This window comes from Phoxinus phoxinus, assembly GCF_949152265.1.
Source record: "Phoxinus phoxinus genome assembly, chromosome: 19".
NCBI lineage: Eukaryota > Metazoa > Chordata > Actinopteri > Cypriniformes > Leuciscidae > Phoxinus > Phoxinus phoxinus.
The window spans coordinates 16,224,820-16,248,077 of NC_136894.1; the positions used below are offsets into that span (position 1 = coordinate 16,224,820).

The following is a 23,258-nucleotide window of genomic DNA, read 5'->3' on the forward strand; positions in this document are numbered from 1 at the left end:
ATCAGGCACCTGAGAGCCATGGAACAATACTATCAAAGATCCTTACAAAAGATTCTGAGGATCAACTGGGAGGACAGACGCACCAACATCAGCATCTTGGAGGAAGCGAACATGACCAGCATCACCACTACAATAATGTAGAACCAACTTCGATGGACAGGCCATGTCTTCTGCATGTCCAATATCACGTCTCCCCAGACAGATCCTGTACTCCCAGCTGAAGGAAAGTAGTCGAGCAAATGGCGGGCAAAATAAACATTACAAGGACAATATCAAGGCCATTCTGAAGAAATTCCATATCACATCGAGCAACTGGGAACACATTGCACTGTACAGGAGCACCTGGAAGAAAGCAGTGAGTGAAGGTGCAGCACGTCATGAAATAGAACTCTGCAGACCCACAGAGACAAAGCGGCAGCTTTGCAAGGAGAAAGATAAAAAGGCTCTCCCCTGCCCACACAGCACCAAAGTATGTGGATTGCAGATTTGCCACTACAGCCATCTGAAGACCCACAAGTAGATCCAATGGAGAGAACAGGCCATCATTTATTATTAATTAACCATTCTGGCCGGGGGAAAATTAAGAAAAAAAGTTAATTTAGCTTGTAACATTTAGAGCTGCTATGCCCCTATGGAAACAAAGCATTCCCCCTCTTCTTTCCTGTTTCTCTTCACTGTGCTATACATTACAAACACACAAAGCCTATAAATAACATTTGACACCTGCCAGTTCAGATTCTGTCCAATGGCAGCGAAATTTCTTCATTTAGTATGTATGTGTAAAAAATAATGATAAACTGCATTCCTTCTATCACTGCAATGACAAATACCACCAAGCGAAGCAAGTAACAGCTGTTTGTAAAAGGATAACCTAAAGGTAGAATGTATTGAGATGCCTTAAAGGGATAGTTCACTTTAAAATTAGAATTCTGTCATCATTTACTCACCCTCAAGTTGTTTCAAACCTGTATTAATTTATTTATTCTGTTGAACACAAAGGAAGATATTTTGAAGAATGTCGGTAACCAAACAGTTAACTGGTCCCATTGACTTCCATAGTAGGAAAAAATATATACTATGGAAGTCAATGGGACCAGTTAACTGTTTGGTTACCGACATTCTTCAAAATATCTTCCTTTGTGTTCAGCAGAAAAAAGAAGTTCATACAGGTTTGAAACAACTTGCGGGTGAGTATACTCTATCCCTTTAATGCATTTCCATCTTTGATTTAATTTCACTTCATTCAAATGAACTGAAAAAATTGCGGCTGACAAATTTAAGTAGCCTACTTAAAGGAGAACTCCGGTGCAAAATGAACCTTTGGTCTAATTACACATTGTTACCTAGTCAACCGTTATCTGAGATTTGTTTTCATGATTATCGAATGTAAATAGTTTTATCTCTAAAAACAGTTTAGCCTATAACGCTAGTATAACGCTAGTATATGGGGCATGGAGTAATGACAAATAAAAATCGCTTGTTAATACCACTAACAAGGCTCAAAATAGCCCCACACTAACACGGTAGCATAATGAGGGTCCCTACATGCAAACCGAAGCATTGAGAACTTTGACAGTGTCCAAACAGTTTAATAAGAAGATATTTTATACATACAGTCAACTTCACGTATACAAGCAGAATCCATCTTGGAAAAACAGTCTCTATCAATCGATCTACGAACCACCGATCCAAATGCGCTGGACCATATGAGATTCTACACAGTTCAGCGCATTTGGATCGGTGGTTCGTAGATCGATTGATAGAGACTGTTTTTCCAAGATGGATTCTGCTTGTATACGTGAAGTTGACTGTATGTATAAAATATCTTCTTATTAAACTGTCTGGACACTGTCAAAGTTCTCAATGCTTCGGTTTGCATGTAGGGACCCTCATTATGCTACCGTGTTAGTGTGGGGCTATTTTGAGCCTTGTTAGTGGTATTAACAAGCAAATTTTATTTGTCATTACTCTACGCCCCATATACTAGCGTTATACTAGCGTTATAGGCTAAACTGTTTTTAGAGATAAAACTATTTACATTCGATAATCATGAAAACAAATCTCAGATAACGGTTGACTAGGTAACAATGTGTAATTAGACCAAAGGTTCATTTTGCACCGGAGTTCTCCTTTAAAGGTGCCGTATGTAAAAATTTGTCCCTTCTGGAAAATGGTTTATACAGCCCACATACATAGAACAGGCAGATATTTGGCTATTGAATGTTGTGTAAGTGCAGTTTATAGGAAATGGGTCTAATATCCAGTTTATTTTCAAAATCAAAATATCGGCTTATAAATCGTCTCTTTTCGAGTTAATATCGGCATCGGCCCCCAAAAATCCATATCGGTCGGGCTCTAATACAAACGCAATTAAGAGAAAAAAAAGTCCAAACCGCGTAGCGCGTGCACGGCAGAGAGGGAGAGAGAGAGCAAGAGACCGTGCGCGTGCCTCATGAAACGCGTGTGCCTCATGAAGCGTATTTAATATTCTGGTTGACAAACTATACAACGCCAACACTCATGACATGGTTGAAGGCTGTTTCGTCCGTTTTTTGTAATTATAAAAAAAATATATATATATTTTTTAATTTTCATTTATCGGCCATTATAAATGCCGATACCGATAGTTTGGAAAATGCCTAATATCGGCCGATAATATCGTATCGACATTGCAATTACTGTATTTTTGTTGCGCTGCTCACACTCAATTAAAGTGAAAGCACACTTTTGATGGACAAAATAAATATGATCTCACACAAAAAGTGCCCAAAATGCACAGAATTTGCATGTCTAGTGTGTTTTAACAAGAACTGGAGTAGGCTATGTCAGAACACTCAAAAAATGTGTAGAAAATTTACCCATTTAAACTTTTTTAATCATTCAGTTTGGGTATTGCTTCTATAGTTCTCATTTGTAAGTCGCTTCTATTGTTCTCATACTGCTTCTATTGTTCTCATTTGTAAGTCGCTTTGGACAAGTGTCTGCTAAATTAATTAATGTAAATGGTAAAAATATATGAGTTTTATAAAATAAAATAGAAAATAAATATTTGTGTGTGCTGTAAAGTGGTTGGAAAAAATTAAATTGGAATCGGCTAAAATATTTATCGGCAGGTCAAACTCAAACTTCAAACTCGAACTCGGAATCGGCCTAGAATATTGTAATCAGTGCATCTCTTAATTGCGAGATATAATTGTGAGTTGTGAGATAAAAAGTTGCAATTACCTTTTTTTTTTTATTATTCTGTGGCGGACACAAGCTTCTATAGTTTTTAGTTCACCTTGCATTTTAAATAGTTTATTTAACAGAGCCTGTCTCAGGATGTTGTGGCCTTTTGCATTCATTTGCCATCTGTCTTTCTTGCACTTTTACTGTGATAGCGCTATCAGAGTGAACATGTCATGTATAGCATGTAATTATAAAATTTAAAACAAGGTCTCTATTTGAGTCACTTCTGTAGAGTTGTTACTGCATTTCGAATTCAGCAAAAAGTCACATCACGTACAATCATTGTTTACATGACATTTCATTAGTGTCGCTTCATATTCATAGTATTATTGAATTGATTGTATTATTGTATTATATAAGTATTAATATGTATTGACTAGAGTTATTTTTGAAACATTTTAAACAACCCAATTAATTAATTCCACATCTTACGTTTAGGATTTTAGGCAAGTTGGAGGTTATTTACAATGATTACAAATAAATAAAAAAATCTTTACAGGAATTCAAAATTTGTACGTTTTGTCTTTAGAACAATCTTAAGAAAAAAGAACAATGTATTTGGTAATACAAAATATTCTTAACTGTATTCTTAGGACCCCTGACCTGTTCAGTTCAGTACCCCAGTCATGCAGCACTGCACAGTCTGTAAGCAGCTGGTCTGGGCTATCACCATATATAGTGTACTTGTCCTTGACTGTTATACATTGGCTTCCTTATGGATTGTCATTCTGTAGATACTATTCCATCCTGTTAGGTCATACTGTGGTTTCATAGTTTAAGTAATCCAGTATATTGTTTCCTGTCCTGGAGTGTATTGTTTTGACTCTGTACAGATTTGTGTTTAATTCATATTTATCAACGGTATTTCTTTTTAATAGTAATACTTCATTTGCCAGTACACCAGTACCAGTTTACTCATTCTCATGACAGATACCTGCATGATTTCCACTAAAATGTGATTCTGGGTCTTCTGAGTTATTTTTACAACTATTTAAATTCATAGGATTACAAATGTTCTATCAGAATAAAAACATATTGGTAACACTTTACATTAAAGTTAAATGTGTTAAAATTATTCAATGCATTAGATCTAACAATAAATTGCTATGTTTTACAGCATTTATTATTCAAAATTAATGTTAATATATAAATGTAATATTGTTTTTTCATAATACGGTAATATTAATATGATTTTATACAACCTATTAAAACTGTATTAGTGTATGTAGAAAAAAATAACAGTAACCTAGAATAATACATGCTGTAAAAGTATTATTCATTGTCATTCCATGTTAGCTGTTGAATTAAATTTAATCTGTATAACCTTATTGTAAATTGTTACCTACATATTACATTAGCAACATTTAATTATTATTTTAAATAATGTCCATACATATCTTTCATATCTTAGAATCACAAAAAAGTCAGAATTGTGAGTTTATATCTTGCAATTATGACTTTATTTCTCAAAATTGTGAGTTTATTTCCTGCAATTCTGACTTTATAAGTCGCAATTGTGAGTTTATATCCCCCAAAACTGCCTTTATAACTTGCAATTGCGAGTTTATATCTCGTAAATAGTTATAACTGTATAAAACTTGTTTTGGCTGCTAAAAAGCCAAAACAATCTGTTACCTTAAATTATACGTTTATCTCTGTAAAGCTGCTTTGAGGCAATCTACATTGTTAAAAACACTATAAATGAAGATGACTTGACTATATGTGGGTTGTCTGTCAACACACCAGTGTGGATTTTCACTATACATCATAATTACAGTGACTACGCCTTGAAAGTATATCCAAAATAAGAAGTTTCACCGGAAAATGTCATCTGAACAAGTAACATGTCTGGCCCTTCTGACCAACTGAAAAAAATAAAGTGTTTTACAATAAATCAGGCTACCAATGGTGATTAAAACTAACGACAGCAAAGTTAGCTCAGATCACGTCAAACAGTGCAAATTATAATTATTGTTATACTTTGTTCTCAAATTGTTAATGTTACCAACATCAACATTGCGTGACTACGTGTCTTTAGTGTGTATTAGCGTTATCTGTAGATATATCTTTCTGTGCAGTCTAATCTCTGTCATACCATTCGAACTTCATCTAAAGCAATTGTTCTTTTCACCTCAAAAAAGTAATTGTATGTTCCTTAGAACTCGCTCTCTTTGAAATACAAAGCTTTTGTAAACAACGTATTCCCATGTATCTGTAATCAGAAGCACATTTAAAACTAGAATATAATCTAATTTCAGTCATTTACATGTGTCTGAAGTCTTTTACTTTTGACTACTGGTGATTCCCCAGTTGTCAACGATGACTGTCGTTTTGAACTTTCAGGATTACAAGCCGCCATGAAAACGACAAGTTTAATTCCAATCCAGCAGCTGCACGAAGAGGCTACAAACAATTCACCACCTGCAGCATCCACACACGTGATATACTAGCCGGGACTACTTCTTTATGTATGTACATGACGTAAAGACGCAAAGACGAACAGCGGCAAACTCGTATTTCCCTCTTGTCCTAACATGCTCTAATTGATTGTATTTCCTTTATTAATTTGCTTATCTTTTCTTGTATTATTATTATTATACATTTTGTCTGTTTTTTTTCCTGTTTTTCTTCATTCCTCTGGTGTTTGTTCCAGTTCTTGTTTTACATGTTGATAATATTTGTTGTCTATTATATGATTATATCTAATAAATCTAATAAAATAAAATAAATACGACCTGACCAATCAAATTAGAAAACATTAATACAAGCTTACCGATGTGAATCTAAGGTAAGGAGATAGTTTTAAACACTGCTTGGTTATTTACTTGCTTAATAATTGATTTTGGATCATTTCTAACGAAAAATGGTATACCTGTCTAATAAAACACATACTATATTAAAGTGTCTTTGGTGTTTCCATGGTTTCTATGGAAGTAAAGAGGAAATCAAGGGTAGCACGGATATGACGTGATTTACAGGCGACGCCATGACACGTCTCTGTTACACTGTTTAAAATGGCAGATTTTTCTGGATTTAAACATCTGGGACTGTTCTAGCGGTTTCTGGAATTTTTTATCCAAATATCTTACCTTGTGCCTTTAAGAAAATATTTGAAAATTTTTAAAAAAAAATCAAGAACTTTTGGAATTTATCTTTAAAAAATTCTTAATTACTTAAGAAGATTTTCATAAATCCAGACCCAGTTATTCTAGACACAGTTTTTTTCTAGTCATTCATAATTACAGGATAATGATTTTAAAAAGACAAAATTAGAAAACATTTTATAATATAATTTTATGGTGAACTCACAAAAACCTTTTCCCGCAGGATAATTTTTTTTTACAAAAATGTAGAATCACTATAAAAATTCCAGCTGATCATGAATATTGCACAATCATTTTTTGACATTGAACGGGCCAAACTACCATCCCTCACAGTCGTGTCTACTCTGGCTAAGGTCTATGAAGAGAGCAGCATGAAGCCACATATAATCTACAGTAGCAGCTTTGAAGCAGAAGCCAAAAACAGAACAAATATTGACTCACCTTGCAGTGCAGTGTTGCTGTTGTGATGGACAGGTTTGGGAGGGGGCACTGGTGGCTGTTTAGGAGCAGTAGGGGCAGTAGAGGCCGCAGGGGTGGAGTGGGCAGCAATAGAGGGTGGGGTGGAGTGGGCAGGAATGGCAGGCAAGGTGGAGTGGGTGGGAACAGTGGGCGGGATTTCACGGTCTCCTGCTGTTACAGGGGGAATGGGATTAGTGCGGGAGGAGTCGTCTACATTTAAAGACACAGTTCGAGGAGGAGGCTTAGCAATGGGGGGAGCAGCAGAAGACGATGCTGTTGAAGATGACGATGATGACGAAGAGGAGGGGGGTGAGGACGGGACTGGAGCAAGCTCTGAAGAGGAGGAGGCAGCCATCAGCCATTTGGGAGGGAGAATAGCCTGTTTATTGGGTGGCTGTGACTCTTTAGTGAAGGCACTTGCAGGTTTGGGCTCAGGAACAAATCGCACACCCAGTGATCCTAATGGTGAGCACAAGACACATGCACAAACATACATAAACACAGCTAACAAAATACACACAAGTGCACAGCACAGTCACAACAGCAGGCACAAGTACATCAGGCATAGCATGTGAACAGTGGCGGTGAGGTGCAGGAGCACTTTAAAGACCCCATTAACCAAAAAATGGGAGATTTTTGGCTTTAATTTAGAATTTTTAAACAACATACTTGGGATGAACCCATCAATATTTCCCACCTCAACGGTTTCAATTGTTAAAATCCCAACACTGGAATCTAGCTGTTTCATGGGGTCTTTAACACCATTGTGCTTTGAGCAAAACTTCAGCCACACAGCGAGCAACTGCATACAGTATATCCCCCCACCCCCACCCCCACCCAAATAGAATTGCATGAATTGTATGGTCTTGAAACTCTTTGGTACAGCTAAGCTGTTTCTCGAGAACCTAATATAAGCTGCTTTGAAGAGCTCAAGTAAATGTATTTGTGGCACAGACACACTACAGTAATTGTATCCTGACAGCAAAAACAAGACACCATACTGCCATCTATAACAATCACATTAATTTGAAAAACTGGTTGAAGCGCTAATGAAAGATCATGTGTGATAAAAAACTATGATGCCTTGTATGATATTCTTGTATAGACATATACAGGGCTTGGATATATAATTGAACTATCATTTAACTATCATAAAAATGGTCAGTTCTGATCTTAGATGGTGTTCACACTGTTGTGAAAAAACAAAAACAGATTTGGATCACTTTTGCCTATTGTCTGAACGTAGCCTAATCACGCTGCAACAGTTTGAGCCTGTCTACACCAGTGTCTAATCCCTGAAAGGGCTGCTTTCCTGCAGAGTTTATGTCCAAAACACCTGGCTGGAAGTTTCTAGTGATATGCAAGACCTCGATTAGCTGGCTCAGGTGTGTATAATTAGGGCTAAGCTAGGGTGCGTCACAACAATGAATAAGTAGATCATGTACATAAATTTGGGCACTGGTAAGGGCAGTAAAGACCCTGGCTCACTACACATTGAGACACTGATGACCGGAGACAATGTCCTCACTGTACAACTACTATATGAAAAACAGCAGAACTGATATCTTTCTGACATTATTTTTTTATGTTATTTATGATTATGATAAATGCTTGTTACATATACATGCAACATTACAGCCGTAAATAAATAATACATGTTTGCTAGATTATGTTCATTACCTGTTTAGCGATGTGTGTTTAAGCTGAAATATAATTCAATAATGGTTTGTATTTTAAAAGACATCTATCGCGTGTCATTATGTGTAGTGAGTTGGCTCACGTGAGTTGTGTTTCGCGCTTCAGAACTTTCATTAAGGTAACATAGTAATTTTTCATAGTGCATTGTTGGACTTTTTATGGAGCAAACATTTCAGTGCACTGGTGTGACTTCGCGATTGAGACATTTAAAATGGCCGACTCCATCAGTGCCCAGACTACTGAACTAGGGAGCTGATTAAGACGCACCACTAAACTAGCTAGATAGTGTCCCTCCAGGTCTAGAATTAGACACCCCAGGTCTACACTGAATGCTTCAAAACTTAAGTTCCAAATTAATTTGTCTTCTTGTCGGAAGTAGCACAAGTGCAACACATCCAGTGTGACAGTATTTCTGCTCAATTTGTTTTATTCAATGTTATGAGACCACAAATCTATTGTCATGAATGAAGCAAGATGGGTGGGAATTGTACCTGTTCGTGCCCTTGATTCTTCTTCTGCAGGTGTGTATCGTGGCAGTGTGCTGCTCTGGATGGCCTCCGATACCGGCCGCAACTTGGGTCCAATGTCAGACGAGCTCTTCTGAAGAATGTTCCGCATGTCCTGTTCTGACTGAGGCCTGATTAGTTTCCCATCAGACACCTGTTTCATAGGTTCTGGTCTCCTGACATCTCTCCTTTCTCTGTCATCTTTTCGATCTTTTTCCTCACGTCTATCCCGTTCCTCTCTTCTTTCCCTGTCTTCCCTCCTTTCAATCAGCTCTTTTCGCTCTCGATCATCTGCCCTCTCGGGCACATCTCGCCTTTCGTGATCCTCTTTCCTGTCTCGTGGCTGTTTCCTGTCCCTGCTCTCCCTCCAGTCTTTTTCTTCCCGTTTTTCTCTGTCATTCCTCCTCTCTTTCTCACGTTCATCTCGCTCACCTCTTCCGTGCGAGTCCTCTTTATCCGGCTTCCTATCTCGTCTGTCTCTATCATCTCTACGTTCAAGCTTTACGTCCTTGTCATCTTTTCTATCCTTTCGTTCTCTGTCCCTACCCGCTTTCTCGTCTCGGTCGTCCCGCCGATATCGTCCCTCCTCCTGTCCTTGTCTCTCTCTTGGTAACGATCCTGCAGGTTTTTCCAAGTCCGACTCTAGTCGGCTGCGTCGTTCCGTTTCAGGTGGTAACCGTGTTCGAGCATCCACATCCAGCGGCTGACGGTTGCGACTGACATCGGAAGGTGCTCTGTTGCGCCGCTCTGGTTCAGGTGCAAGGCTATTCCTCTGTTCTTCTCCGTGTGGTCGTGAAGATGGTGCCTTAACTTCCAATCCTGTGTCTGACCTGCGTTCTCCAGGTAGTGGAGCAGTGTGGCCATTCTTAACTGGAGGAGCTTTATGATTCACGTCATTACTCTCTGAAACAGATATAGGTAATGGATTGAGACAGAAACCAACAGAACAAAGAAAAAACAAAAACAAGATGTTTCATGTGTCAAAATAGGAAAGAAAAGAATAATCGCAATTTCCATTTTTGTAAAGTAACCTATTTTACTGTAGAATCATATATAATTTTTTACATTATTTTAAATGACAATTCAGCACATAATACATAAAAAAAATATTCCCGGGACATGTTTATGAAAGAAAGAATCTGATAAAACCTTTGGTTCCGCTTTAGTGAACCATTGACACTGCTAATTTGCCATACCATTCTCTGGGATGTCCTTAAGTAACCCTCGCTCTATCAGCTCCTCCCTAGGTTTCCTCATCGAAATCTTCCTCTCCAGCACTAATCATACAGAAAGAGAGCAGATATGCACATCAATCTCTCAAGCAGCAGGTTTTGGAAGACATGTTTTGGTGAGTTTTAGGGAATACTTTAATTTGCAATGCTTTGGAAAGTTGCATTGGTAGTGTGTATGCTACTACTAGTGTAGAAGAAGAAAAAAGATCAGAACATGAGTGCTGGAGTCACTGTTTTTCATAAAATGCATATAGGATACTGTTACCTCAAAAGTTAAACAATTGCCTTTTTTTTTTTTTTTTTTGTCATTCCCCTATTTCCAAAATAGTTTAATTTAAACCACAAAATAATAGAAAAATGTCAAAGGTCTTACATTTAAAAATGTCAAATTAGTAAAAAAATTTTTGTAACAAATCAAAACATATCACTGTAACTTCCAAAAAAAAAAAGGTTCATCATATCAGATTTCGGTTTCAACAGTATTAGCCTTATATGACAGCAATTACTCAGTTTTACTCTCACAAATCAGACAAGACAAGTACCTTCTGATGTTTCCTTGAACTTTTCACTGCTTTTCTTCTTTCTCCACTTCCAAGGTCTGAAGATCTTGCCCAGGTTGGAGAACTTGCCCTTGCCCTTTGCTGAAGTGGTTCCTGCTCCTGGATGTCCTCCATCACTCTCTGGCATACTAAGATCGACTTCATCGTCTGGGGAGGAGTAGGAAAGAGAGAGAAGTCGTTTGCAGGCATATAACTGGGTGTCCATTTACATTTTTTTTGCAGATTTTGTACTTTCATCATGCAATTAAGTTAAAAAAATATATATTAAAATGGCTAATTCTAATGTTGTGCATAGGTATGTAATCAAATACTGATAAACAAACATTTAACAAAATATAATATTTTATAACAACCGAATGCATTTTATATTTTAAATTTGATCAGTTTTAAAGGCATTTTAAAGTTGTCCATTTAGGACATGTCATTTTTACAATAAAGACATTTTATTTAAGGAGTGCCTCGGCTATCAGAGATTTCTTTTCTCTACACTGCCTCTTAAAATTTGATTAGTTATTTGAAACATCATTTGAAACTGTTTTTAGTAATGCACTTTATATACAGTGCGTATACAACTCAGAAAAATGTATCAATGCCAAAATTACTTTGGTTAAGATAAAATGACTAATGCATGGCCTCATGGATTTTTAGGGTACACTAACGTCACTGGTAGTTCCTAAAGTGCTGGTTTAGACCCTACTCAGAAGTATGAGCTAAATTAGTTATTTCAAAAGGAGTTCCTAGAACTAAAATCGTTCCTAGTTCCTGCGGAGTGAACACGCCAAAATCCGGGTACTTCTGCCAATAGTTTAACAACTATGAAAAGGTTCCTCATGGCAGCCCACAGAACGGCTTGGGGGAAAGTTGGTTTGATTTTCACTAAAATTTGCTTAGATTATTTTAAGACTATGTCAGCCAAAAGTTATTAAAACTTTGTTTGTGATTAACCAAACAGTTCTCGAACAGATCAACTATTTTGATGGCATGGTGCCAAGCTGATTCTGATGCTGTAACACTGCAACAAATTGACAACAAACTTTTTATGTGTCATTGTCTGTTCACACTGACCACATAATTTCAATTCGGTGACAGCGCCACCAATTAGTCAAAAGTGAAAAGGAAATAGACTCCGTTTCTCACAATATGATTCAGTATACTTAACACAATAACTGTAATTCCCTAAATATTTATAGTCTGAGATAACACCGTGTGAGTGTAATATGTTGCTAAAATAGATTGACATTACAATTACAATCATTTCAACAACCTAATGATGAGTCACATTTAAAAGTAACAACAGTGGGTAGAGATTCAGAAAAGTTGTATGGATACTGAAACTCTGACTCAAACATGCCATGAGCTCACTGTGATTTACAAGACATCAAACCATTTTGCATGCAGTGACACCCAGTTGAGGTTTACAAAACCTTTCTATTAAACCCAGTATCTGTAGCGATAAGGACAGGCCACACTATGCAATGAAGAAAGATATGCCTCAGTTTCACTTTAACATAATATAATATCTAGATCTAATCATAGCACATCAAGTCAACTGGCCAGTTTCATGGTATTTCATAACATCCCACAGGAATCTAAAAGGTGCAACCCTTTGAATGTGCATTTCAGAAGTAAATATAATTGGCATATAAATATTAACTATAACCACAGATCTATTGCCCCCTTCTTGTTTAATTAATGCCGAATTAGCATGTTAATCAATTAAGCAATTTTGATATTAGACCGTTTCTAAATTAATGGATGATTTGAATAACAATGTGGTTTCTTTGATTCTCTACTTGTCTAGTTTCTCTATAGTCTCTTTATTTATAGGTATAGTATCTTTGAATAACTTGTTCCTCTGTATATAAATAATGAAATGCTGTATTTATAACAGATGCTTTTTTACTTGTCTGATCAAGTTTAAAAATTCTCCGAATCCCCATCTAACTTTTACCTTAATATGGATTTTTTGAATAATGTTTTTGATTCTCTATGTCTTTTCATAGATGGTTTTCCTGACATACGGAAAGTATTTTTGAATCTCTTAATTCTTTCTGTACAAATAAGGTATTTTTCTGATTAAATGATGTACCATCTGATATGTGTTTTACACTGGAATAAGAGATAGGGTTAAAATATATATGTTAGACAATTTAACAGGGGGAATCAATATGTAAATATGTAAATATATAATTCTTAATCTGTGTTGGACACGGTGTATAAATATGTAAATATCAATGCATGTTGATGGGTGTATCCAATTTGTGTGATGGTGTGGTCACGTGATACAGACTTTAAAAGGTAACTGTTTGTATACTTCCTGTTAGTCTGAGGAAGGGCCATGTGAGGCCCGAAACGTCACTAATAAAAATTATTTGAATTGGGAGCTTATTCGGTGTGCGGATCTGTTACTTACTACTACAAAGCAATTATGGTATAAAATAGATTGCTAAATAAGTGTTCCAGGTTGTTAAAGTCTAACGACAGCATTGTAGGGCATTTATATTTATATAATATGTATAATTCCTAAATTAGTACAATGTGGTGTGTTAATGTGTAAAAAAAAAAAAAAAAAAAAATTCCTAAAAAGGTCAAATTAAAAAAGATTAGCCAAATACATGTCGTCACAAATACATTTCCGTCTTGCCAAGTATTCAGGTAAATATGGTCTGTTTTGTAACATAAATAGCTAGTGGTGTAACAGAGAAATCGCATGTGGTGTAACAGTCTATTGGATCAGTGCATACGCTCTTAAAGTGACAGCACCCCAACTGAAACAGTAGCCACCTTTTACAGTTCCTCCTGAACCAAAACAACAAGCTTATGCTGCGTTCACGCTATAACTACCGTAATTCAGAAGAGATGGAAATACTTGTCATGACAGGAATCATGTTATACTTGGGGTGGTTTGTGACTCGAATGTATGCATTTCAATTGCAACACTTATCAACACCGACATGAACCTGCTGCAGTCAGGTGGTACAGGTCAGTGCTCTTTAAGTTGTTTATGTTCAATATTATTGTAATGTTATGTGCTTTTAGGTATGAGATCGTTTAACACCTTATCTAGTGACGCATTTGTTTGCACCCTGCTGTGTGTGTTTATGCGTTTTGGAGGAGCATTGGCTTTGGAAAGCACTCTGAAGGAAACTAGCTTGACATTGCTAGCCTCTACGAAAATTGGCAAACCTACCTGTATTTTTTATTTTTTTTACAATGAAGACTATCCAGTTATTTTAAATTTACTTCCATTTCTGTAGGCCTATTCCTTACCTGAACACTACTAATAGACCCACCTGAAACACGTAAAGCCATGTTTATTTCATGTGTCTCTTCATTCAATTGTATTTATCTGAGCCACTGTTTATAATTTGTTAATTTGTTCTTATTTTATAACTGACTGCTTACTTGTGTTTTTTATTTTTATTTAGTTTAGTTAAAGCAACACCAAGGAACTTTTCCTCTGCAGTCACCCTACACAGGTTGGTAGCGGAATTATCCATTACCGCTATCGTAAATAATTTAGCCTACTGTCGCACGCACACTCGTTGTTTATCCAGCACCGGCTTTGGAATGAACGATGTCCACAGACAAGGTAGAGTATGTTGCATGATTTCATGATAGTATGATGTATTGCGACATCAGAAACAAAGAAAAACAAAATAATTACTATTGTAACGCTTTGACGTAAAGCAAGTCAAATTTGTAGTTTTCTTATGTCTCATTAGAACTACAGAAACGCGACCTGATCTGGCAATCTTACATAGTGTGGTTACAGCAGATAAAGGGCCGAGCGGAGGCATAAGTGCCTTTCACCCTGTTACGACTTGATGAACCACTGAAACGATTTTGAAAACATTATTTTTTAAGTTAAAAAAATATTCCTTAGTGTTGCTTTAAACTATTAGGCTAAAGAAAATATTCCCTGTTCTGTTCGTAAGCTATTGCAACAAAATTATAAAAAATATTTATGAGATAAATTATCTCTATGGCAGTATATGGCAGTTTTCCCTGAGGTATCAAAAATGGTATCGAATATCGATATATTTCAAGCTATCGTATCGAAGTTAGAAATTCCAGTATCGTGACAACACTAAAGGCAAGCATAATTAAATCCTCTTGATTTTTCCTCCCTTACACTTGTTCCATAGATAGATTGCACAGTACATTCAATTTTCCTTTGTTTGAATAAAAATGTTGTAACAGTAAAGAGAAGGCCGTGTCTATATAGCATGAATAATGTATTGAGAGAGAGAGAGAGACCGTTAAACTGGTCTGGAGACACAAGGCAAGGCAAGGCAAGTTGTGTATGACACATGGGGAGGTTTGGAATGTTTATGGGTTTTGGCAGCTCCATTGGCATAGATGCCCTTAACTGATTAAGCAAGTGTTTGACAGCACATAGACCTAGTTTACTTCACTCAAATGGGATTTTCCAACGAAAACACTTTTAACAAGGGTACACAAATCTTCAAATCAAAAACTACAAGCTCCTCTGATGAAGGTCTAGCTTTGACCACGACAAGACATGGCGGTGTTACAACAACCTCCTACTGAGCAATAAAGACACATAATTACCACACAGATTTGGCTGATAGACAAAAAAAAAAAAGATCCAATCATCTCCTGACCACAAGCTCTTAATGTCACATACTCAACTCGTCTGTGATGTCTCTAATGCTCACCAAAGCTGCTTTTATTTGATGCAAAAACAGTAACATTGTGAAATATTATTATGATTTCAAATAACTGTATTTTTACATTTTCTGAGTAAAATGTAAAAAAAAAAAAAAATGTTTTACATTGTACCTATATTATAACAATGTATTGTTTCGTAAAAAAAAATCATCCACGTCCAAGCCCTACAATTTTTTTTTATTTTTTTTTTATTTTATGTACCACTCATTTTTTAATGAATTAATTCTGTAACTTTTCCCATGAAACCAATGCATGAATAGCCCCTAAATCTTGACTGGGGGTCTACTTAGGCTACTGCTTACTGGAAAAACACACTGTCCTCATGCTGATTGGAAAAAGAAAGACACGGTGACAAGAGAAAATAATGTGACTTGTTGTCATGGCACCAAGACCTTGACAAAATGGAATAATAAAGTAATCAAAGTGAACGTCGCACAATAAGAGCACAGGCCACAATATACCCAACAACCTCAAGCACTGATCTTCACCTAACACACACACACACACACCTCAATCAACGCTTATATGAAGCGCTGCCTCACACTCAATGAGCTCTTTGTTTAAGGAAGGCTGCACATTCCTCTCATATCAGTGACAAACGTGAGAATTGGATCAGAGTCGACTGTCCTGAAAACACGGAGTGTAATATACAGCTGTGTTAATGGTAGAGGTAGGACTTCACACAAGGACATCAAGGACACTGCTTGGTGTATAAATAAACACATAGGTCAATGGGAGAAGTGAACAAGCTTGTAAAATGATCAAACACTAAGTGAGAGGAAACTAGTGAAGAGTATTGTGCAAACAGAAGATTCATGGCAACACCTTAAAATAACATGACAAGTCATCAGAAGGTGAACAACTACAAAAAAAACTGGTGGTTATTTGAAACCTAATAATTAGGGCTGTCAAAATGTACGTTCACACCGCGAGCGAGAGCGTCAAATTGTCCGCAAGCCATTCATTTTCAATGAGAGCCGGCGGCGAGCACCGGCGAGGGCGGCGTGGCGCGTCTTGGACGGCGAGAAGAGTTGAAATTTGTCAACTTTATGATAATAAGCTATGACACGGTTCGGCGGCAACCAGCGGCAACCAATCGGAATGTAGAAGTCCTCAGCCTAAAGGGATACCAGAGAACACAATCCTGTAAACTTTGGTTCCGACCACATTAGTTCCTAAGCAAAATGGAGGAAAAGTTAATTATTTCTGTTGCGGGTTTCCCGTTATTGTACGACTTGTCCCTGTTTACATACAGGGACATTAACAAAAAGAACGACGAATGGAAAAAGGTGTCTGAAATTGTTGGTGTTTTGTTACTTTCACATTTAAAAGATTTCAATAGGTTAACTTATACCCTACGTGTGGCCAGTGTGCACAAAATATAATACTGATTTATGTTCAGTTCTTCTTATTTGCTTTGCGGCTCCTTTAAATAAAGTTTAAAAAAAAATCACGCATTCTAAAATCTACGTCAGAGCGCCAGAGAGTCCCCGAATCTCACGACGTCGATGGCAGGGCGGCGAGAGCGAATTTTGCCGCTCTCGCCGGCGGCGGTGTGAACGTACAGTAAAGATTAATCGCGATTAATCGCATCCAAAATAAAAGTTTGTGTTTACATAATATATGTGTGTGTACTGTGTATAACTATTTATATATAAAAACACACACAATCATGTATATATTTAAGAAAAATTGGTTATATTTATATATAAAATATTTATTATTATACATAATAATTATACACCGTACACACACATACATTATACAAACACAAACTTTTATATTGGATGCGATTAATCACAATTAGTTTTTTGACAGCCCTACTAATAATACAACTTTTTAAAAATGTGTTTGAAAGAAGCCTCGTGTCCACCAAGGCTGCATTTATTTTATCAAAAATAAATAGAAAAAAACTAAAAAATAAATAAAAGAACAGTAATATTGTGAAATATTATTGCCATTTAAAGGTCTTGTGATGGCAAAGCTGAATTTTCAGCATCATCAGTTTTCAGAACCACATGATCCTTCAGAAATCATTCTAATATGCTGATTTGCACTGTATTACAGTGAAAACATCTGCGCTGCTAAATATTTTTTTTGGAAACCATGACTAGGATTCAGGACTTTTTGATGAATAGGATTAGGAAGTTCAAAATAACAGCATTTATTTGAAATAGAAAACTTTTGTAACATTATAAATGTTGTGACAAGTCACTTTAAGCATTAGCTATTGATGAATACACTTAAAATGTATTTTAATGGAAAAAATAACTAAACTAAAATATAACATAAAATACAGACAGATTAATTAAATAAAATTTTAACAAAAATAAATTTGTAATAGGTATGTTGACTGTTAAAAGTATTTTATGGATATATTTGGAATGAAATACAAGCATGTTAAATACTATTAAAACGTTTAAAAAGCATTATGTGAAACATTTCAAACAGTACAATATTACGGTCACGTGACCTCAGTTTAACTAGTGTCTGCATCAATTTGCATCCAGTCAAATCAATGTGTAATATGTCAGTTTTTGTCAATCCCATCGAAAATAAGAAAAAAAAACTTACTTCCAGTTAATTCAATACCTATACATGTACATGCCATGCACCATATAAACACTATACACAGCAGAAACAAGTACTATGCTATTCAAAAAATAAGAACTCCTTCACAACAAAATTGTGCTAATCATTCATAAAACCGCATGTAAACTAAAGCATTCAATAGGCTACATTTACAGGTGAAACTCGGAAAATTTGAATTTTGTGCAAAAGTTCCTTTATTTCAGTAATTCAACTTAAAAGGTGAAGCTAATATATTAAATAGACTCATTACACGCAAAGTGGGATATGTCAAACCTTTATTTGTTATAATTTTGATGATTATGGCTGACAGTTTATGAAAACCCCAAATTCAAAATTAGAATATTGTAAAAAGGTGTTCATAGCTGTAAGCCATAATCATCAAAATTATAACAAATAAAGGCTTGAAATATCTCACTTTGTACGTAATGATTCTATATATATTAATTATTTTATATTATTATTAATTATTACTGAAATAAAAGGAACTTTTGCACGATATTCTAATTTTTCGAGTTTCGCCTGCATGTAAGAATATATTTATTAATGAGGCCCAGAGCCTCTACTTGTTCGTCTTGTCTTAAAGCACGTAGTAAAGGAAGGGCAAGGCATTATGTTGGGTTCGAATTCATAATGCTGCAATTTTTACGGTTGGAAAACAATGTAACAACAAACCACTTGAGTCAGTCTGAAGCAATAGACAGCACAAACAGGTTTTCTCCTTTAACACTGCTGCACACAACTCCTCGACCAAACACATGGTCATACATGATTAAAAAGATGTAATATAGAGACTGCTATAGAGATCAACAGTCAGTTACAGCGAAGCACGTTCTTATATCTTCTCGTAAGGTCTAATCCGAGAGGAAGCGTGCCTGACAGAAACATGAGAATGTCCGATTGCACAACCGCCAAATTCCATCAGCGACAGCGTACATTGACCTGCCCCAGCCTGTCTCTTACTCCTTCCTTCATGTGAAACAAACGTACACCTGCACTAATTCAGACTAGTACAGTTGGCATCTGTACAGAGTATGCATAAGCCATATCATCTGATTGCCTCCAGCATAAAAAGCAAAACACCTAACCTTACCTAACATAATAAACCATCCAAAAGTTTCTGAATCAGCATTCTGTCCAAAATCCAGCTGTAACTCACCAGTTATGTAGGTAAGATTTGGGTTTAAAGTCTGAGTACTTGCTCCTTGTCCCATAATCTTGCCCTGTACCCCCAAATCCCGTGTGCCCCGTCCTCTGCCAGTCCCGGGGCCCGCGGCAGGGAGGGCAAAACACAGTTCCACTATTCTCGGCGAGCAGGTACTCTCGCTCTGTAATCCTAGAAGTTCGTGCTCACGCTCGCCGTTTCGTCCCTCCTTCTTACTTCACAACTTCTGTTCTGGTGGTTCGCTTGCTCTTAGTCAACAACTCATGAAGGTCCCTCCCTCTCAGCAGCCCTGACTTCATAAATAACATACGCTGCTTGTCTGAAGTATGTCAGCTGGCCAGGATGCCAGTCATTCCCGGTGGCAGATTTTTCGGAGCCGAAGTTCACGGAGGGAAACTCTGGAGGGACCAGAGGAGGTCGGAGCCAGTCTCTACCTCTGCTGCTACACACCTTCATTTCCCAAAATGCATTAGACGCTGCAGTGTAACCCGAGAGTGGCTGCAACCTGAGATGGGGCGAGGTGGAGTCCTTGACTGGCAGGAAGTGACATCATAGAAGGCTCAGATTACAGTGAGTGAGACAGATTGTGAGTTGGCGTCACAGGCTGATTATTTGTGTGTGGGCATGAAATGAAGACCGTTCACAGTATACTTACATTGATGCTGAGCACCTTGGCGTAACCAAAGTGGGAGGTAAAATTCCAGACAATTATGCTGATGAGAACTTAAATTAAGAAATACAGTGGTGCAATGTGGTTGGTATAGTCTTACTCTCCTCCACTGCTCAGTAACATCTAATGAGAATATGCAAACTTATACTTTACATGGGGTGAATATAAATGTTTTGTCTTTTTTCGCTCTGATCAAGAACATACCAGAATTGTATTTAGTGAAGTCTGTATTTTGTATAAATTAATAAAATACAGCTTAATAAATATAAAATGAGATGAGTCTTGGAGGCAGTACCTTCACATTATCTTCATTGATAATAACTAACTTCTCTGAACAATTTTTGGAATGATTTTTAATAAACTGAAGTTAGCAATATCAGTGAATGCAAGTACAAGTTAGTTCTCCTCAGGTTGACACATTATACAAAGTGAAAAGTAACCATACAGGTGAGATTAATCATATGAACTATATCTATAAGTATACTGTTTACGGAAGCCATAAGGCCATGCATTATACTTTTATTCTTTCTTGTTTTTTCATGATTTCAACATATTCAGAAGACTCCTTTCCCAAAGGTGACTGGCTAAAATGAAATAATAGGATGGTTCTAATGTTCTTTTCTGAGAGTTCATTACACTAATACTTACTACTGATATTTGTCATCTAATGCAATGACATTCAACATAAGTGTGGCTCAAAAGTGTCTAGTAATTTCTAAAGGTCAGCGAAAAAAATAAAAACTACCTTTTTAAAAGTTTGGGGCCAGTAAGATTTTTGATTTATTTTTATAAATGTATTCAGCAAGGATGCATTAAAACGATCAAACGTGGCAGAAAAACCATTTAAAAATGTTACAAAAGATTTCATTTAAATGCTGTTCGTATGAACTTTCTATTCATCAAAGGGATTCTGAAAAAAAAAAAGATGTATCAGTTTCCACAAAAATGTTTTAATGTTGTTAACACTGATAATTTTTAATCAAATAAATTAAGCCTTGGGAAACATAGTAGACTTCTTTCAAAAACATGAATACCATCTCAAAAAAAAAATTATTGGAATGTATGTGGACATTGAGATTGAAAATCTCAAAGAGATTCAAAGAGAACTCCATGTCAACCAGTTACATTAGGATTTAACCTCATGTAAATCCCTCTGGAAAAGGGAGTTCTCCACACAGGACATGATGTGGCTAGTGTTATCATTACGTGTGGGAGTCTGGGATCAGAGAGAAGAGCTCTGGGACTAGGAGGAGAGAAAAGCAAGGCTGGCTGTGTTTAGTGCCAGTCAGAGGCAGGTTTTCCTGTGTGTGTGTGTGTGTGTGTGTGTGTGTGTGTGTGTGTGTGTGTGTGTGTGTGTGTGTGTGTGTGTGTGTGTGTGTGAAAGATAGAGAGAAAGAGAAAGAGAGAGAGAGAGAGAGAGAAAGAGAGAAAGAGAGAGAGAGAGAGAAAGAGAGAGAGAGAGAGAGAGAGAGAGAGAGAGAGAGAGAGAGAGAGAGAGAGAGAGAGAGAGAGAGAGAGAGAGAGAGAGAGAGAGAGAGAGAGAGAGAGAGAGAATATGTTTGGATAAAATCACTTAAGCTGTCAGGAGACAAAAGCCAGACAAGTGTTGAATGAACGAAGATAGATGAAACTGGATCATTAAATCAGACACAACTTAATGTTGGACATTAAATGCTCTTATAAACCATTTTTTAAATATCTATTAAAAGATCTCCCAAATATCCCACTAATGATGACAGAAATAAGACTTTACTGATCTGCATTTTAGATAAACATAGCAGACAGCTTTATTCTGCCAGTGGAGCATGTTGAACTTGACAGCACTGCCTTTTAAAACAGTTGAGACAGTGTACAACTGCAAAACATACCCACAATCAGTTTAAACTTAAAGGTGGGGTATGTAATTCTCTGTTTTGGCCATTTTTTCAAAATCACTTAAAATCCTATTCCTAACCCACTTACAGCCACTGAGTGAGAAGCACTGAAATAAAAATTAAGCAATTTAATCATCTGTGGAACGGGCAGGACTCGAAAACTCCAGCCAATCATTTCCAAGACCACCTAGAATCATTGGACAGTAAGTGCGTCAATCAAACGGTCGTACCATCCCTCCCTCCCCCCATCCATGTCCATGTTCTTTGAATGGGTGGAGTCAAAGAAAAGAAGGTAGGACCATTTGAGTTGTGTATTTTCAAAATCTGCCAGCCGTTTTGCAAATCACATACCCCACCTTTAAAAACATTTGATTTATTTGTATTAATTTAATTCATAAGAATAATTTTTAAGATAAAAGATAATTCTGCATTTGAAATTCCTCTTTAGAAATAACTAACATCACTCTGGTTCCCTCAACAAAAATCCATTAGTATTTTTCCAGTGGCTTTTGGATAATTGCAGAAAATAAGCTAGCTGTGACAAACAAAAGTCAATGTTTGTTTTGTTCCTCAAGATAATATTCACAAATGGACACAACTTTTATGAATTTTGAAGCCTAAATGCAATCGCCAGAAGTAAAAAGCTACAGTTAAGCAACGCCACGGTCATATTACTTCACCACAACTAAGAGAACTTCAGAAAACTCTTTCAATATAAAAAAACCCACACAACCCTTGATAGGGTTAGGCTGTGCTCTCTTTGTGATATTTTTGGAAATTCTGACTGCATTGTTGCATTATTTTGTAGAAAATGATCACTGTATAAAATTTGACTTGCATCTCTTTGGGATTTGTTTGATTGTTTAAAGATATTTTAATTGATTTCCACAGTTTTCATAAAAGTGCCTCCAGAAACTCCAAGGGCCTTATAATACATCTGCTGCAATGCAGCCCGACGCAGTTATCACTTTCATGTCCTGCTGTTTTGTTGTTTAAACAGCAAATACATTTGCGCCATTTGTGCGCCCATGGGCGGGATGAATGAGGTGAATGAGGTGTGTTCAGGCACATTGTTGGTGAGTTGACTTTAGACCAGGTTTTTGTTGGTCAATGGCGCAGTCTATTTCAGTTGTAATGTACGCCAATAGGCGGGTCCACAACACGCGTACACTTTATGCCTAGTTCACACTACAGTATTTTAAGGCCGATTTAAGCTCGATTTGCAAATCGTTGAGCTCGCCAACAGGTCGGGTTGTTATCGCGTGCAAATGGCGGGGGATTAGCGGCCGATGAACGCTCGCCAATCTGTTAGTATGAAAGAGCGAACAACGCATCAAAGACGCTCGCAGACGCGTCGCCGAGCCAAGAAAAATATCTAGCATATCCGGAGCGGTCGCACGACTCAACCACATGTGGATGTCATGAGCTACAGCCAATCAGAGCAAGGCATGGGTTGAGGTCACCGGGAAAATACGCGT

The 23,258-nt window shown here is 36.8% G+C and overlaps 1 protein-coding gene across 8 annotated transcripts in view; it reads right to left on the reverse strand.

Annotated features, from left to right (window-relative positions):
* The window catches only part of phactr4a (phosphatase and actin regulator 4a), a 77,032-nt gene that overhangs the window by 22,260 nt on the left and 31,514 nt on the right, over window positions 1–23,258 (reverse strand). For 2 of the 8 annotated variants that reach the window (XM_079590513.1, XM_079590511.1), the window contains exons 1-5: window positions 19,231–19,707; window positions 10,770–10,934; window positions 10,192–10,272; window positions 8,981–9,898; window positions 6,774–7,250 (exon numbers count right to left, since the gene is read on the reverse strand). In XM_079590513.1, the coding sequence (XP_079446639.1) occupies window positions 6,774–7,250; window positions 8,981–9,898; window positions 10,192–10,272; window positions 10,770–10,934; window positions 19,231–19,285 (1,696 nt within the window). In that variant the 5' untranslated portion in view covers window positions 19,286–19,707. Of the gene's footprint in view, window positions 1–6,773; window positions 7,251–8,980; window positions 9,899–10,191; window positions 10,273–10,769; window positions 10,935–19,230; window positions 19,708–23,258 lie in introns of those variants that run through there. The other 6 variants (XM_079590514.1, XM_079590512.1, XM_079590517.1 and 3 more) reach the window with 4 other exon arrangements.